This window comes from Myxocyprinus asiaticus, chromosome 2 (assembly GCF_019703515.2).
Source record: "Myxocyprinus asiaticus isolate MX2 ecotype Aquarium Trade chromosome 2, UBuf_Myxa_2, whole genome shotgun sequence".
NCBI classification, from domain to species: Eukaryota; Metazoa; Chordata; class Actinopteri; order Cypriniformes; family Catostomidae; genus Myxocyprinus; species Myxocyprinus asiaticus.
In genome coordinates this window covers 48,795,114-48,814,236 of record NC_059345.1, presented here as the reverse complement: position 1 = coordinate 48,814,236, position 19,123 = coordinate 48,795,114, and the positions used below count along the sequence as shown (strand labels likewise).

General features: G+C 37.3%; 1 protein-coding gene across 4 annotated transcripts in view; it reads right to left on the bottom strand.

Annotated features, from left to right (window-relative positions):
- The window catches only part of LOC127409872 (probable C-mannosyltransferase DPY19L3), a 70,149-nt gene extending 52,129 nt beyond the window's left edge, over positions 1-18,020 (bottom strand). The window contains exons 1-3 of one of the 4 annotated variants that reach the window (XM_051644811.1): positions 17,671-18,020; positions 13,630-13,760; positions 291-418 (exon numbers count right to left, since the gene is read on the bottom strand). In XM_051644811.1, coding sequence (XP_051500771.1) covers positions 291-418; positions 13,630-13,738 — 237 coding nt within the window. In that variant the 5' untranslated portion in view covers positions 13,739-13,760; positions 17,671-18,020. Of the gene's footprint in view, positions 1-290; positions 419-13,629; positions 13,762-17,513 lie in introns of those variants that run through there. The other 3 variants (XM_051644803.1, XM_051644822.1, XM_051644831.1) reach the window with 3 other exon arrangements.
- Between the last annotated feature and the right edge of the window lie 1,103 nt (positions 18,021-19,123).

The following is a 19,123-nucleotide window of genomic DNA, read 5'->3' as shown; positions in this document are numbered from 1 at the left end:
ACTGACTAAACCACAAATTATGAATCTAGAATTCCTGAGCTATGCTTTATATTAGGCATGTAGCCTAAGAATACTCAAAAGACCTTTGTCTTTCCTTCAAAGCCTGCAAAGTAAATGGTTACTTCCTTGTGTCTCAGAATACCCATATTGCAAAAACATTTTGGCCCAAATTTTTCCCACATACCACATAGAATTACACTCCAATATTGGCTAAAAAATCCTTTTTCAAAAGTAAACCAGACCAACACCAGAAACAGGCCAAAAACAAAGTCACAAGCTCTGGAGTTTACCTTTATATTTGAGAACCACAGGTCATTTTCATGAAGTGTAGCCACATAGATGCAGCACATCAGGCCTAGACTAACTCCCACTATTGAGCCAGTGATTAGACACAATATTGTCCACCATGAGAAACCACCTGGAGAGAATCACAGCAATATTACAGTAATACAAGATACTAAACAACCCACATGCAAAACAGGAAAAGAGACATGCAGTACATACTGAGCAATAGTAAAAAAAAATATATGATTAGCCCACAATTTAAGTTATATTTAAGCACTGGTTTACATATATATATATATATATATATATATATATATATATATAAAAGGGCTGCACATTTTATATCAAATACACTGTATTGCCATCAAAAAATAAGCATATATTTACAGTATGATAAAATATGTATACAGTGATGGCCAAAAATATTGGCACCCCTGGTATGTATGAGCAAAGGAGGCAGTGAAAAATAATCTGCATTGTTTATCCTTTTGATCTTTCATTCAAAAAATTCACAAAAATCGTTTCATAAAAGCGAGTAGGACACTTCGAATGCAGCCTTTGAATGCGACCTTCTTTCACGGGAATTCGGAAGATGCATGAGGTGTATCCTTTGTGGGCACTCACAACCCACAATTCTTTGCTTCAATGGAAATGTCTAAAAAAAAATGACATCAATTTGCTCGTAAATATGATGTTCAAACACAAAGAATGTTAATTCCCATGTTGAAGAACCTCAGTAGATGGGTGCAGAGTAAATAATATGTATAATATTAATATATAATTAAAATAAAGTATTAGACTAAAAGTACACCTGTAAAATATATTTTCTTTTCTCTTTACATCATTATAACTCTCCTAAAATGTACCTCATACATTCCCTTCCAGAGGGACTTTGTTCCCTTCTCACTCAAAGCGCTCGCACTTGTTAAAGAGTGGCGTGCTGTCATAGCAACCATGTTACGTTCCGTTTCCATTTGTCCTACGAAGGCCGTCTCGTTTAAATTAGGCTTGTTTAAAGGAGGACACTCAGTATACTGCAGCCTTCAAAGGACGCGTCCTACCTAGCACGCAGCCTTCGAAATGAGACACAGACCCTTAATCAGTCACAGTGGGTTAGACTAAAGAATATAGTTCTGATGTGCAGAAAAAGGTTGTTGAGCTTCACAAAATGGGAAGTAGCTATTTATTTATTTATTTAGTTAGTTTTAATGCCATGTCAGTAACCAGGCTATTCACATGGCAAACAAAGGTTCATCAATAAATATTTACAATATTAAATAAGACACTTAACATTTATACTTAACATTTGAAGCTGTTCAGGTTCACTTTTTTAAAAATATCTATTAAACAAGTCTCTGTATAAAAGCATTGTCTGATAGTTCCAAAAGTTTTACAGTTCAGTAAAATGTGCTTGATGGTCATAGGGGTTTGGCAAGGTATACATATGGGAGGATCTTCACCAGTCAGTAAAAACGCATGTGTTAGTCTTGAATGGCCCAGTCGGCATCTGGTAAACACTATTTGGTCATGCCTAGATTTAACATTTTGAGAGTAATTTCTTTGGATCCTGGGGTTTATTTCATATAATTTATTGCTCTTGCACTCATTCCATTCTGATTGCCACTTATTGGTGATATATGAGTTTATTAATGGCCTAAGGTCAGAGGGTGGTATCAGACATTCTGAGATTGTCAAGTTTAATGCTTCTTTTGCAGCCATATCTGCTTTTTCATTTTCTGCCAGACCAATATGTCCCGGCACCCAACAGAGGATAAGGTTGAAATCCTTCTTCTGTAATCGATGTATTTGAGTCAAAATCCAGGTCCAGGGGGGAACAGGCCAAAAATGATACTGTCTTATGTTGTCCGGTTTGATGTTCAAATTCTCCAAGTATAGTTTAATCCATATTCCAAAAGGTTTGATTGCTTTATGTCTAGCTTCATACAGATAAGAACATTCTGGTTGGAATACTGGTGTAAAGGCCAGATTACTTAGATTTGCTTTGAGCTTGACTGCATATTGTAAGGCCAGTTTCAGACGCCTAATCTGGAGGGAAGGTTCACCAGCTTCTGTATAAAGGCTTTGAATGGGACTTGTTCTGAAGGCTCCAAGAGCTAGACATATTCCCTGATAGTGTATTGTGTCAAGTGTTCGAATGTATGACTTCCTTGCCTGACCATACACAATACTCCCGTAATCCAGTCCGGATCTAATTAATGTTCTGTAGAGATGTAAAAGAATGGTAGTGTCCACACCCCATTTTGTATTGGCCAGCACTTTTAAAATATTCATTGTTTTAAAACATGTTTTCCTCAACATCTTCATATGTGGGATAAAGGTGAATTTATTATCGCAGACAAGGCCTAAGAATTTGAAATCATTCATTACTTTAATGGGTTCTCCCTCCATACTCAACTCTGGGTCAGGGTGTAAGGATCGGAGAAGGCAAAAATGCATGCATACTGACTTTGTTTTGGAAAATCTGAATCCGTTCTTTATTGACCAGTTGTTTCTTTTATTTATGCCTAGTTGTAGCTGTCATTCAATTATAATCATGTTTTTCCCTCTATAGCATATGCATAGGTCGTCAACATATAAACTTCGAAAAATGTGGGGGTCAATAACTTTGATTATACTATTGATTTTGATGCTGAATAAAGTCACTGAAAGAATGCTTCCTTGTGGAACTCCTAGCTCTTGTACATGTGGGTTTGATAGTGTAGTTCCTACTTGAATACGAAAATGTCTATTTGTCAAGAAATTGGAGAAAAGATGGGTAGGTTGCCTCTGAGCCCAAGTTCGTACAGGTCTTTGAGTATTCCATATCTCCAGGTGGTATCATAGGCCTTCTCAAGGTCAAAGAAGACAGCTATAGCATGTTCTTTTTTAATTAAGCTGTCCCGGACAAACGATTCAAGTCTGATAAGGTGGTTCAAGGTACTTTTGCCTCTTCTAAACCTACACTGGTAATCTTATGCTCCAATTCCAGAATCCATTTCAGACGGTCGTTGATCATTCTCTCAAGTGTTTTGCAGAGACAGCTAATCAGCGCTTTTGGACGGTAGTTGTTTACATCAGAATGATCCTTACCTGGTTTGGGAATGGGAATAATTATTGCTTCTTGCCACGAAGGTGGTATATTCCCTGTTTTCCAAATATTATTAAAAATCTCCAGGAGGAGTAGTAGTGTTGTATGTGGTAAGTGCTTCAGAAATTCGTAATGGATTCTGTCTTCTGGAACGTTTGATAGCCCTTGTTAGTTCCACTATAGTGAAGCGTTGATTATATGGCTCAGTGTTATTTGAGTGGAAATTCAGAAGTTTCTGTTCCTGTTGTATACGTATCTTATTGAATTCTGGTCGGCAGTTGTCTAATGAATAGTTCTTTTCAAAAGATTTTGCTAGTATATTGGGTATTTCTTGATGCTTGATGTGTCGAATTTGGGATTCTTCAACTTTGTTTTTTGAATCAGGTTCCAGATTTTTTGTGATGGTGTATTTGCTGTTAGGTTAGATACATATTTTCTCCAACTCTGTCTTTTTGCATCATTAATAAACCTTCATGCTTGTGCTAGGCATATCTTAAATCTTACTCGATTTTCTTCTGTTGGGTGTCTGTTGAAGATTCTCTCTGCTTTTTTCCGAGCTTATATGGCTTTTTTGCAGTTGTCATCGAACCATGTGTTATGCCTGCGACATGGTTTTGGTGATGTCTTACGAATATTATAATTTGCTATTTCATCAGCTTGTCTGTGAAACTTGTAACAGGGTCTTGGCTATATTGGGTTGCTGAATTAAGTTTATCATAACAGTGGGTCTGGAACAGTTACCAGTTGGCTTTCTTGAGATGCCATCTTGGAATATTATGTTGGATATTTGATCTTGTAGATGTAACGATTAGGGGAAAATGATTACTTCCAGATACATCGTTCCAGGTGCACCATGAGAAATCAAGCAAGAGATTAGGTTTGCATATTGTTAAATCAATTTTTGAAAATGTTCCATGTCCTGGGTGCAGGTAAGTGTCTGAGCCGTCATTGAGGATACACAGTTCATTGTTACTGATGAAGTCTTCAAGTATTTTTACCTTCCTATTTGTGTGATTCCCTCCCCTTAATGTGCTGTGACCGTTGAAGTCACCTGCAAGTATGTAGGGGGTTGGAAGTTGATAAGCGAGATTGTTTAGATCTTGAAGTGTAACAGGTGTATCTGGAGGCAAGTAAATGGAACACAATGTGATGGCCCTATGGAGGGTTAAACGTACAGCTATTGCTTGCAGATTAGTATCTATTGTGACTTGACTGTGAATTACATTGTGATGAACTAAGATACTTACTCCTCCTGAAGGACGTTGTATGTTTGGTCCATTTGCATTCAAACTTACAAATCTTATTAGGGATATTTGACTATTTGGTGATAAGTGTGTTTCTTGGAGACAAAATGCAACAGGGTTAAATAACATGGCTAGTCGTTGAAGTTCTGCAAAGTTTGCTTTGACACCTCGACAATTCCATTGAATAATACTGTTACTTGTCAAGTTGGTAGCACTGGAACTTGGACTTTACTCCTACTCTTAGGAGAGGGACTCTGACTGCGGGGTTCTAAGATCTCCACCATATCTATATATTTTATATGGTCAGCTTTCCGTGGCCTGTTCTCCTGACTAGCCTTTTGTTGCTGTGCTTTTGTTCTTTGTTTTGGCTTCTTTCCTTTTGATATTAGGGAATATTCCATTGTCAGATTTGGTTCTTCACTAGCTCCGATTTGTGTTTGACTAGTAGAGGTTTGAGTGCTTTGTGCTTTCTTTTTGATGAAGGTAGGTTTTTGTTACTGATTTTGTCTTTTGTTAGCCAGGTCACATCTGTCTGGCACTCAACTGTGTGTTTGATTGGTAATGTTACAGATGCAAAGGATTTCTCAAACGTAAAATTTGGGAGCTTTTCCACCTCTTTGCGTGTTTCTGCATAGTTCACTTTTTTATTTTTTACATTTTACTCTTTGAATTTCTTTTTCTTTAATCCATATACGACAGGGTTTTGATGAGGCCAGGTGATCCCCTGAGCAATTTCGGCATTTTGATGGTTTTAAACAGGTTTCTTCATGCCTGTCCTCTCTGCAATTGTAACAGATAGGACTGTTCTTGCATCCAGCGGAGCTATGACCAAACCTCTGACAATTGAAGCATCTTAGGGGGTTAGGGATGTATATGTCAACAGGGACCCTCAAGTGCCCTAAACAGATCCATTCAGGTAATTGTGGTTCGTTGAATGTCATAATATACATTCTAGTCTTTATCATTTGGTCTCCTTTTTTTTTTTATACTTGTAACATCTTGTTGTGCTAGTTCTGAGGCTATTTCAGTCTCGCCCATGTCTTGTAGTTCTCTAGTTCTTATTATGCCTTTGCTAGAGTTTAGATATGGGTGTAAAGATGTCTTCATAGGAACACCAGCCAAAGTATTTGCACGCATTAGATTATCTACATGAACTTTCTTTGAACATTCAACCAGAATCTGGCCTGACCTCAACTTTTTCACATATTTGACAGTTCCTGCAATCCCTGCAATTCCTTTTTGAATTGCAAAAGGGGAGAGTTTTGTAAGTGCCATATGCCAGTTTTCATTTTTTGGAACAAGTACACATCTAGCATCCAAGTCATCATCTGAATTCTGTTCTAGTATCCGTCTTTTGGGAGTTTGTTTGTTTGCCATATTTATTATGTTTTATTTAATAATTCTTGCTCCCCACCTGCCTTGGAGCCCAACAAGGGGATGCACAGAGCCGCGAAACTCCAGCAGATATCCACCAAGGATACACGAAATATATACTCTTGCAATAAGAGCTAAAAGCTCAAATTGTTTAATTGACCCTATGCCACCACCTTCAGGGAAAAATGTCATTGTGGCTGATTTAAATGCCAGTAATTGTCCAGGGCACATCATGACTAGCCGCTTGATTGGATCAGGCCTCTCCAACCGCCTGTCTATATGAAATTAGAGCCAAAGCATTGTGTTGGATCTGGGAGAGTCGCAACTGCCCACATTCCTCAAATGCCAGGATCTCTTCTTCCACAGACACGGGTCGCAACTTATGGCCAACAAGTCACCCCATTAGTTGCCTTTTACGAACAGCAAGGGGGTGCTAGGGACCTATTCTACCCCGGGTCCCCACGGGGTGGGAAGTGGCTATAAGAAAATAGCTAAAGCATTGAAAATGCCCATATCCAACATCAGGGCAAAAATTAACAAGTTCCAATCAACTAGAGATCTTAAGAATTGGCCTGGAATAGGACGTGTGTCTATACTGTCTCCACGAACATTGAGGTGGATGGTTCAAGTGGCCAAAGAATCTCCAAGGATCATAGCTGGAGAATTGCAGAAATTAGTTGGGTCTTGGGGTCAGAAAGTCTCCAAAGAAATATCAGACATCACCTGCATCACCACAAGTTGTTTGGGAGGGTTTCAAGACAAAAAGCCTCTGCTCACATCCATCAGCAAACTCAAGCATCTTCAGTTTGCCAGACACTACTGGAACTTCAAATGTGACCAGGTTCTATGGTCAGATGAAACAAAAAACAAAAAAAGTTTTTTAGGCAGCAAACACCAGAGATGGATTTGGCACACACAGAGATGAAGTAGTACCCAATGCCCATGGTTAAATGTGGTGCTGGATCTTTAATGTTGTGGGGCTGTTTTTCTGCCAGAGGTCCTGGACATCTTGTTTGGATACATGGCATCACGGTCTCTATCAAATACCAACAGATAAAAAGTCTAAACCTGGCTGCTTTTGCCCGAAAGCATTGTCCAGCAGGACAATGATCCAAAACAAACATCAAAATCAACACAAAAATGGTTCACTGACAACAAAATCAAGGTTCTGCCATGGTCATCCCAGTCCCATGACCTGAACCCCATAGAAAATTTGTGGGGTGAACTGAAGAGGTGAGTCCACCAACATGGACCTCTAAATTTGAAGGATCTGAAGAGATTCTATATGGAGGAATGGTCTCAGATCCCTTGCCAGGTGTTCTCCAACCTCACTGGTCATTATAAGAGAAGACTCAGAGCTGTTATCTTGGCAAAGGGAGGTTGCACAAAGTATTGAATAAAAGGGTGCCATTAATTATGGCCAATGCATTTTGGATAAAAATATTTATTCAATGAGATATTTACCCTGTTTCAATTGTTTTACTTCAATTGAAAGTTATTTTTATTTTTATTTGAATGAAAGATCAAAAGGATAAACAATGCAGATTTTTTTTCACAGACTTCTTTGCTCATATTTAACAAGGGTGCCAATATTTTTGGCCACCACTGTATATATATATATATATATATATATATATATATATATATATATATATATATATATATACATACTAGTGCCCGACCGATATATGTTTACGGCTATGCACTGATATGAAAACAAAATTTCAGAACATATCATGCAGAAAACAATGCTTTAGAATTGGTGTCATAGTGTAGTTTGTCCAGCAGAGTGCGCTCCGACTCCATTGTTTACAGTGCTGTGCTGACTGTGGCTCTGCAGACAGGGCGGAGTTCAGCGGTGTGTTTTCACGGTAAGTTGCTAACTAGTTTGTGAAATGCATACTGGAAAGTTAATAAACAATGACCCCATCATTTTCCCTTTTCAATATTACTAATATAACGTTAACCCTGTCCCCGACAACCATGTCACTCATGTTTATCTTTGCTATTGTTTGCTATGTTAGCCAGCTATAGTGCAGTCAGTAATGTAGCAGATTGAAAGGTAAACATCAGAGCATCTTTTTGCAGCTCAGCAGACAATGGTGCGGTGGTGAATTGTGTCTGTTGAGTGTTGATTTCACGCTATGTTATTACCTAGTTGGTGTGACACAATGCTGGAAAGTAAAATATACAACGTCCATCATTTACTCTCCATGACAACGAGCTTATAGCTAACTAGCTTATCACCTAACTACTTTCATTGTTGTCAGCTGAGTGGAAGCTAATGTGTAAACATGTATTCACCAAACTGTTTTTTTTTTTTTCAGGATTCACAGTTTGGTACCCCCTTCAACCGAACAATTCCAGTCATTGCATTTACAAAATGTAATATTTTGAAGTCTGGTTTTCCACTGTTGAAAGTTTCCCCTGAACTTGTCTAGCAGAATATGGTGTAACACGGCTGCCGCTGTTTATCTTGACTCGGCAGTATTAATATAGTCAGCATTTGACTGATACTAAACAGTACTGATGTTTATTTAGCTATTTATTTTATTTTTATTTATTCTTTATTTTAATGGTCAGCATTTGACTGATACTAAACAGTACTGATGTTTATTTAGCTATTTATTTTTATTTATTCTTTATTTTAATGGTCAGCATTTGACTGATACTAAACAGTACTGATGTTTTAGCTATTATTTTATTTTTATTTATTCTTTATTTTAATGGTCAGCATTTGACTGATATTAAACAGTAATACTGATGTTTATTTAGCAATTTATTTTATTTTTATTTATTCTTTATTTTAATGGTCAGCATTTGACTGATACTAAACAGTACTGATGTTTATTTAGCTATTATTTTATTTTTATTTATTCTTTATTTTAATGGTCAGCATTTGACTGATATTAAACAGTAATACTGATGTTTATTTAGCAATTTATTTTATTTTTATTTATTCTTTATTTTAATGGTCAGCATTTGACTGATACTAAACAGTACTGATGTTTATTTAGCTATTTATTTTATTTTTATTTATTCTTTATTTTAATGGTCAGCATTTGACTGATACTAAACAGTACTGATGTTTATTAAGCTATTTATTGTATTTTTATTTATTCTTCATTTTCTCAGTGTTCATTTCTAGAATTTGTTGATAATGTATAATAATAATGTCAAATGTTCTTTGATAAAAATATTTAAGAAAGCAGCCTTCTGAGTACCTCTGCATAGTCATGTCGGTGCAAAATCAGTGAACAATCCACATAGAAAAGGTCTGTTTTCATTCCAGCTCAAAAATGAACTATATCGGCCACCATATCGTAATCGGTGAATTTTCCCTCTCTAAAATCAGTATCGGTATCGGCCTCAAAAATCCCATATCGATTGGGCTCTAATATATATTCCAGTGAGCGGCAGTTCTGTAGACGGAAATGCCTTGTTGATGAGAGAGGTCAACAGAGAATGGCCGGACTGGTTTGAACTGACAAAGTTTACGGTAACTCAGATAACCGCTCTAGACAACTGTGGTGAGAAGAATATCAATCTCAGAATGCTATTCTGAGATGTGGGTTGGTGCTGTTTTGGCAGCACGAGGGGGACCTACACAATATTAGGCGGGTGGTTTTAATGTTGTGGCTGATCGGTGTATATATACTATATGTGTGTGTGTATATATATATATATATATATATATATATATATATATATATATTAGGGCTGGGCGACATGGCAAAACAATTAAATCTCAATTTTTATCAAACTTATGGATGATTCACGATTCGATTTTTTCAACTTTTAAACGTACTCCAACATGATTCAAATTGTATGTTCTTTATTAGAATGCAAGGCAACCTGGTTAAAGAATTTTAAGTTCTTTTCATTATAGGAAACAAAGGTGTGCAAGAAACATGTACAAATGCACCAAATGCACCATAGGTGGAAGTTGTCAACAGAGTGTAAATGTAAAATAAATTAAAATCCAGACGTTCAGAAATAATAGAATAAGAAAACTGCTAAATAATTCTTAGCTAGTGTAGGTTTCATTTTATCTAAACCAAATCTATCTAGAAAGTTATCTAGAAATTAATATCTATAAATTATCATGTTTATCTAGAACAGTGGTGCTCAAGCTTTTTCCTATGAAGGGCCAAAAATCAAACATGATTGAGGGCAGTGGGCCAAAAGTAAACATTGCATATATCAAACTGTGTTATTTTAAAATTAAATATTAATACTGCAAAACACACAGAACTCTAACATTAAAATCATCAAGTGTCCTATATTTGTACACTGCACATAATTGATTTCAATATAGTTTTTATGTATGTTGTGTCTCTTTCTCATTTGTCACTTTCGATAAAATGTCTGCTAAACGACTAAATGTAAGTGTCTCTTAAAATATGGTTACTGTCTCTTTAAGAACAGTGCATCTCCTCACATTAAACACTTGGTAGTTCTGTTCAGTTTTGGAGAGATGAAGATACAATGGCATGACGTAATACTATCAGGTAGGATATTATTTTGTTTTGTGACAAAGAAGATTTAAAGATATTTCTTATCATAGGCCTAGGCTACACATTGTCCTGGATTTCACTCAGTACTACCATTTATTGGGACTGCCAAATATAATAGGATTATTTAATTAAACAATGCTGTAAAATGTTTTTGCGTTGTTAATGCATTTAGCCTACTTACTTTTATTTGACATTAAAAATGTTTTCCTGTTGTGATATCAAAAACTTGAATTGTACTTTTGCTTATTTTCTTAAAGAGGCCATATTATGCTTTTTGGGATTTTACCTTTCCTTTAGTGTGTAACATAGCTCTTTGTGCATGTAAAAGGTCTGCAAAGTTACAAAGCACAAAGTCCACGCAAAAGGGAGTTATTCTCTCCTACAGACAACACTGCTCAAGAACTACAAGAAACGGCTGGTTTGTAGTCCAGCCATTTCTTCCGTAAAGTATCTACGTCACTATGTAAAACATTTACATAATGCCCTCCTAAGGGCTACTTTGGCCCGCCCTTAATCAAAGGTAGTTATAGCCGAGGCCAGGATGTTGTCACTATGTCGAGAAGACACAGCTTTCTTCACTGCAAAAGCAAAACATCTTTGTTTGGACTTCCAAAGGCAGATGAATTGAAGAATCAGTGGTTTAAATGTATTTTAATTATTTAGCAGTACAATCACAACCAATGCCGGATTTTCAAGACAGTTACTCTTAAAGATGTGTGGTTCCCACATTGTTGGGACAATCTAGCGCTTCAGGATCACAACCTGTAAGTATGCTTGATTATTTGTGGATTTATTTGCTACTGAGAGTTAAAATGCGGAGCTTTGTGTTGTAGCTACGGTGTACACCCAGTGCACAGCTGTAGGCCTCTGCTAACCTGCTAGCTAATATTATTGTGTTGAAATAGTTTTGCTAATCAGCTGTGGGTCCACTTTTACCTACAATTGTATAGAATTATGCAGATTGTTTGTCGTTACTATCATGAATAGTGATCAAGTGTGGAAATGGATTTATTTTTACGTCTGCAATCCACGGTAGTGCTCAGCTAACTTGCTATGTAATGTTATTGTTTTGGTAAGGGTTTAATATTCAGCTGTGGGCCGACTTTTACCTAAAACTGTGTAAGGGGGCTTTAAAGAGACAGGAGCTAAATCAGAGCATTTCAGCCAGAATATGAAGAAAGGGGAAAAGTAATGTACAGTATGAGAAAAATTATTTGTGTTTTTTGAACATTAAAGCATATAAACCTATTCTACTAGACCCAAAAATAAAATTATGAACCTGTAAATTAGCATAATATGGGCTCTTTAAGAGGCAATGGATTAAGGCTGAATGCATTACATTATGAAAGCTATGAAGCACATTTCTGCAAATTAAAAAATTGAAAGGCCTATTAATTTAGTTGACTCCAAAATATGATTATGACTAAGAACCTGCCGAAATATGGCATTGTATCTTATGGTTATTAAAAATCTTTCAGCTATCTGTTTTTAGGCAGATAGTTGCAAGTAAACAAGATATCCTCACATTTGAGGAACTAATTACAGTATGATGCACACAGATGTTATACACACCAAAAAACAGGTTTTAGTCAGAATAAGAATTAATTTACTGCATTACCATTTTTGTCTAGCTGGCAGGGCAGAAAAGGGATTTTTGAGAGTACTGGTCTATTCACTTACAGTGCTTGTCGAAATGTTGTGCTGTGTTTGGAGTGATGGTATCGTTGTTTATATTGAAATGCTCCCTCACATGACTTAATCAAGCCTGCTTCACGGGTGCGCTTTAGTGGTCGCATTCACGCGGATATGAAATGCTGCAAAACGTATAGTGCGCGTTCAAGCCATATTTAATTTTGGATGATGTACGCACTGTTCCGCGAGTCCACCTAATTACCTGTCATTTCTTGACACTGCTTCAGTTCCCACTCCATTTTAAACCAACTAGGTTCTGTCTGGCGGTATTGAATGCCCACCTCCGACTTTGGAGCTGGCCAATCATAGTGAAGATTTTCGGGTGGCACATGGGATGGCCAATGGAGCGAACGTTCAGACAGCACATATTTAAAGGTCACTGAAGTATGCATATACATTTTTTAAAATTAAATCTCTTATACTCTCTACTTCTCAAACAAGATATAGTTTTTGTAATGCAAAAATAAAACAAAACATTTTTAAAACAAAAAGATTATTTAAAAATGAACAGCTGCATCAGTGCCATATATATCTTGTCATCTATGGCAAGGTGGGCTAAATCAAAGGTCATCACGGGCCAACTTTGGCCCGTGGGCCCTAGTTTGGGCACCTCTGATCTAGAAAGTACTCACTGTATATCAAACAATTTGTGTGTATATTCATAATCCCCTGAAGATAGAGACACGCCCTCTAGCAGTTCACACTGAGCAGCGCAGCAATATGAAATAATTTATCATTACAGTTCAACTAGCAAAGTTTGTCAAACTGATACACTTGAAGCACGTCACAGAACAAAGCAATAATTAGCGATCTATCTGAATCATCATGGCAAAAGGAGCAGCGGATGTTTGATTCTCCCATATATAGCCTCTCCGTGATTTGAAATGAAGTGCAATAACTGTCACGTAATTACGTTTTTTTTATGGGTAAAAAGAAAGGAGACCGTTCATCAACATGCGTACGTTGAGGCCAGTTATGGTCTTAAGCCGGTGTATACCTGGATGATGGATGAAGCTGAGCTACAACAACACTGTGTACAATCGCACTGGGAATATTATCGCTGTCTTTTAAATCAGTCTCTGTGTTGTTAACCTGTCACGTTCATTTGGAGCGTGCCACACACTTCAAATGAGGAGCGGCATTAAGACATGCTATGAATTCTTTTTCTCTTACTTATTCGATTTAATTTTTTTTTTTTTTTTTCAAAACGCAAATTTGAATCGGAAAAACCGCCCAGCCCTAATATATATATATATCTATATCTATATATATCTATATATAGATATAGCTAGATATATAGAATTTGATTTACATGATCTGTCTTTAAATACTTAGCATCTTTATATTCACATCTCAAGGTTCTGGCTTGATTTATCTTATCTGGCTTGATTTTAAATGTACTTCTATTTACTTTTGCAACAGCACTGACCTGCTGCGAACCTCTCTGTGGGTTCAGATATACACTCTGGCTTTAGGTTGTGAATGCTGGGCCCCGTGTCCTTTCCTTTGCTGCCCTTCCTCTGTCTGAGCGCAGTCATCTTGGAAAACAGACTTCAAGTCCTGGTAAGACATTGCAAACACATGTTCAAAAATAATGACAAAGTTAGCGGCAGTTCTGCAGACGGAAACGCCTTGTTGATGAGAGAGGACAATGGAGAATGGCCAGACTGGTTCGAGCTGACAGAAAGGGTACGGTAACTCAGAATCCTGTGAGATTCAAGTTCCTGGGCACTACCATCTCACAGGACCTGAAGTGGGAGACCCACATTGACTCCATTGTGAAAAAGGCCCTGCAGAGGTTGTACTTCCTTCGCCAGCTGAGGAAGTTCAACCTGCCACAGGAGCTGCTGATACAGTTTTACTCAGCAGTCACTGAGTCTGTCCTCTGCACTTCTATAACTGTCTGGTTTGGTTCAGCCACGAAATCAGACATCAGAAGACTACAAAGGACAGTTCGGACTGCTGAGAGGATTATTGGTTGCCCCCTGCCCCCCCTTCAAGAACTATACACTTCCAGAGTGAGGAAAAAGGCTGGAAAAATCACTCTGGACCCCACTCACCCTGCCCACTACCTTTTTGAACTGTTGCCTTCTGGCCGACGCTTCAGAGCTCTGAGCACCAGAACCGTCATGCACAGGAACAGTTTTTCCCCTCAGGCTATCCATCTCATGAACAGTTAAATTGCCCCATTGAGCAATAACTATGTGCAATACACAGTTTAGTCTTTTTTATATTTATCTAACACATCCAACCTCTTCTGCCATTTCATTCCTCTGAAAAAAAAGAAAAACATTTGCACTGTACATAACAGATTTGTATTTGCACTGTACATAACAGATTGTATTAGATTTGCACTACCCATGTGTATGTGTGTATTTATGTATGTGTGTGTCTGTACGTATGTGTATAATTAGTTTTCTTTTTTATTATTATCTATGTCTTACTGCTGTTTTTGTATTGTTGTACACTGGAAGCTCCTGTCACCAAGACAAATTCCTTGTAAGTGTAAGCATACTTGGCAATAAAGCTGATTCTGATTCTGATAACCACTCTTTACAATTGTAGTGAGCAAAAGGGCTACAACAGCAGAAGACCACGTAGGGTTCCACTTCTGTCAGCAAAGAACAGAAAGCTGAGGCTGCAGTGGGCCTACCATCTGTGTACCTCAGCAGAAATCGAGATTCATCAGACCAGGTGATGTTTTTCCAGTCTTTAACTGTCCAGTTTTGGTGAGCCTGTGCCCACTGCAGCCTCAGTTACAGAAATACACAAACCAGCTCGTCTGGCACCAACAATCATGCCGCGGTTGAAATCACTGTGATCACATTTTTCCCCATTCTGATGATTGATGTGAACATTGACTGAAGCTCCTGACCCCTATATGCATGATTTTATGCATTGCACTGCTGCCACACTATTGGTTGGTTAGATAATCACATGAATAAGTAGGTGTACAGGTGTACCTAATAAAGTGGTCGGTGAGTTTACATTGAATAAGGGTTGCATGGTAGACTGGTGCTACTGTAGTATCACGATACTAAAGCTTCAAAATACTGGCAGTGCCACAGTATTTTTTAAACGGTAGTACCATCAATACGGTAGTACCGTAAGTTATGTTGTATGTGCGGTAGTAAATATTATTTTTGCTAAAACCTTCATTTGAATCAGACCTATGTCTGCAATAACATTAAAAATAGTCTTTTCGAGTGGCGTCCCCTTCACGCAGTGCCCTTTAAGAGCGCAAAATGCTGTTTAGAATTTGCCCATTATATGGTATTGTTTATTTTTCAATGAGTGGTTTTCCCATGCTTCAAGCACACGTCTGAATCCCAGCGTTTTAATTTGGTGGTCGTGTCTCCTAATGGATAATATGGATTTAAATAAAACTTTGGAGAGTGAGAAGCTTTTTACACAACACAATTCAGGTAGCGAGATTTTGAATTATTTGGGGTTTTGCCCGATGAGACCGGGAAAACCCTTCTGCCATGAATGTTGACAGATATTTCAAGCCAAAGGGGGAAACACCAGCAACCTTATTAAACACCTTCGGACACATCCCTCTGCCTCTGCAGAATACACATGGGTTAGTGCCACTTCATTTAACCTAAATGCTTTATCTTAACATTTTCAGAGTTGCCGTTTCTCTGAAAAATCGAACGTTGCACTCTTTTATTTTTTTTCCAAGTACAAATGGAGGCAGTAACTTCGCAAAGTCCACACTTATGATAAGATCACATCCCTGAGCTGTGCGATTAAACCGATGTGTGTGTGTGTGTGTGTGTGTGTGTGTGTGTGTGTGTGTGTGTGTGTGTAATCTGCACTCACACTGCTGTTTGCCAGGAGAGAGGGGATGAAGCAGTTGTATGAAACAGCTGCTCAAAACAGTCTTTTCAACGTTACAATTTCTTTATTTTTATGTTACCAACAATCAAGAAATAATGGAATAAAAACAGCATTTGAAATGGCTGTTTTGATGTGGCAAAGTTTTTTTTTGTTTTTTTTTTTTTACGTCAAACTAAGAATGTATTAGGTAACAAGTTAGTCCATTTGACCCTTCTCCCAATTCATCTATCAGTCATTTTCACCACTTCCAGAGCAACAAGTGGAATGGGTAGTTTCTAAGAACCACCTTTGCTATGACAAACTGTGTTAAGAATTAACACACTATTGAGTGGTATCGTGATACTACTTGGTATTGTGATACTTCAGCTGGTATAGTATTGTAAGATATGATTATGGTATTGTGACAACCTTACATTGAATATGTTGTCATTTTATACATTGTTTTATAATAAACCACTACTGTGCAAATCGTAGCTGCCACAATTTACACAAGGGTGCACATAGCAAATTACATACTTTCATTTTTATCCTTCTGAAGTAGTTATGCCTATGCTAAAAAAATAAAATAAAATAAAAATCTATAGTTGATACTTTTACATTTTTAAGCTTTATACTTTTAAATAAATTGACTATATTTGCACAGTTTTAGCTTGCTTAGTTATTGATGTTGGGTGTGTTTTGAAAATCTGCTTGGGCCCCCCAAACTGCTAGGGCCGGCCCTGGATAATAAATGTATAGTTCGAAAGCATAGAGTTTTGTTCTTACTATACCTAACGCAGGTTAAATAAATGTAGTAGGCCTATTTAGTATAATAACAGGCTACATCATAAGACATAAATGGTATATTTTTAATCTGATACTCTTAATCACATCTTTAAATCTATTGCATCTGCTATTTATTGTTACAAAAACAAATAACTGCACATTTAATATATTAAAATATATTAATAATAATAATATATAGTCGGTATAATAAATATAATATACAGTGGTTATTTAAATATATAATAATTCTTCCAATCACAGACTTAGAAAGCAGGATGTGTTTACGTGTATAATTTCAGATCTGTTGAGATAATGCAGCAATCCACAAATAAAGACACATATTACAGCACACTGTCAACCTGTTTCTGTCTACATCTCAGTCACATTGTATTATAGCAATTAAACACAATGATACAAATCCACCTAACAAAGCATATAATGGTCTATTACCGTTATCCTGGAAACACTAGAGCTAACGGTGTCGAAATGTATTCATGTTGCTTCAGGACACTTTCACGAACTACTCACAAGTTCAAAGCTTGAGAGCGTCTGGCACAACGCAACGCAAGAGAGCACTCTAGATAATAATCGCTCGGACAGCGAAACAAAACAACAAACCATCACGCCGCGATCGGTTCTTTCATTCATTCAGTCATTCATCATTCATTGGCAGGCCTGTGTTTTGCAGCGGCGTTTCCTGCTCACCGCTCAGCAACAATGTCAGGAGATCTCAGATCGCATCAGCCGCTGATCTCGGTCTCCTGCATGCTGCTGTCCGTCTCATCTCTCGCGGTCCCCCCAAACGCATTCACTTACTGTAAAACAATGCCAATTTAAATTCACTAATCCACACGTCTCTCACCCTGTTCAATGGAGCTCGTAGTTCCTTATCGGATATCCGGTAGCTCCTCCTCTCTCACGGACACTCGCATCCAGCCAGTGAGCGCTGCATGAAAACAAACCTCTGCAAGGTAAAATGAACAGGAATAAACATTAAGGCACTATATTAGGACAAAGAGCGGATATTTAAGTCACCGCCGTGTTTCTTTTAATTTTTCTGTGGATTGACAGAATTCAATAGCACACCGAATGGATTTAAAGTGAACAAAAGCACTCCCCCTGTTTCATCCAGCGCCTCATCCCCCTGAAAGACTCTCTTTAGAGTCCCGCTACCTGTTGAACACCTGCCCCAGGACACATGGCTATCACACCCATTAGGGCATAAAGCTCCAATTTATATGGTAACTGAAACTAAAGGCAATGTTATTGATATTGTGACGTCATAGCGATGAAAGCAACACTGAAAATGGGGAAGCAGCTCTATTGAAATACTTAACCAGTACACTTGAAATCAACTTAATATGCTACGTTTATGTTTCAGTTGAGAACATTATATTGTGTGAAGTCCAAGTGATATTCAACACAGTCATCAAAAAGTGACATGATCACATTGCTATGAAATGTTCGAATGGATTCATATTTCTAACGGATGGTGTTCACTCAAAGTGATTTTAATTGCTTGCTCAGTTAACTTATTTAAAATGAGCTAATGCAACACAATTATTTAGCATTTTGGTCTCAGCTTAATTTCATTGTGTACTATCCATCTATGTTCACTTAATCCAATTGTGTTGGGACTATGTGAATAATATTTGTTGCATCAATGATTGCTGAAACCAGACAGGGGATTTCCAGGTCCCAGCATGCTTTGCATGGGACTTGATTGGGAGAGTAGGCTACATTTTACAATTAAGTGTTATTTTAATGTATTTCTATGCAAAATGAAACAAGTAGGAGACTTGCTAGTGTTTAATGTTCTGTTATGTTGGGATTTAGAGTCAGAGGTTACCATTGTGTAGAAGAGTGGAGCTAATGGTTATTTTGAGGTAGGGCAAAAGTCTACTTAAAACTCAGTGTATTGCTTTTCTTATGAAGTAAATATTGAGGGGTCATCAGTATATTGACTGACTGGGGATCTGTAAACTCTCAGCAACAACATACTTGTTATACAGTACAAAATACGGATAATATGCTAATGTGTTCGTTGCTATCTTATAACAAGATGCATGGTTCAATAAGAGTTATTTGAACAGATCAAATTTAAGTTAGGTTAACTCTATTAATTTAGGTGTTCGTTACACACTCTGTAGTATTTGAGTAGAGCCTACAGTGCATCCGGAAAGTATTCACAGCGCTTCACTTTTTCCACATTTTGTTATGTTACAGCCTTATTCCAAAATGGATTAAATTAATTATTTTCCTCAAAATTCTACAAACAATACCCCATGATGACAACTTGAAAGAAGTTTGTTTGA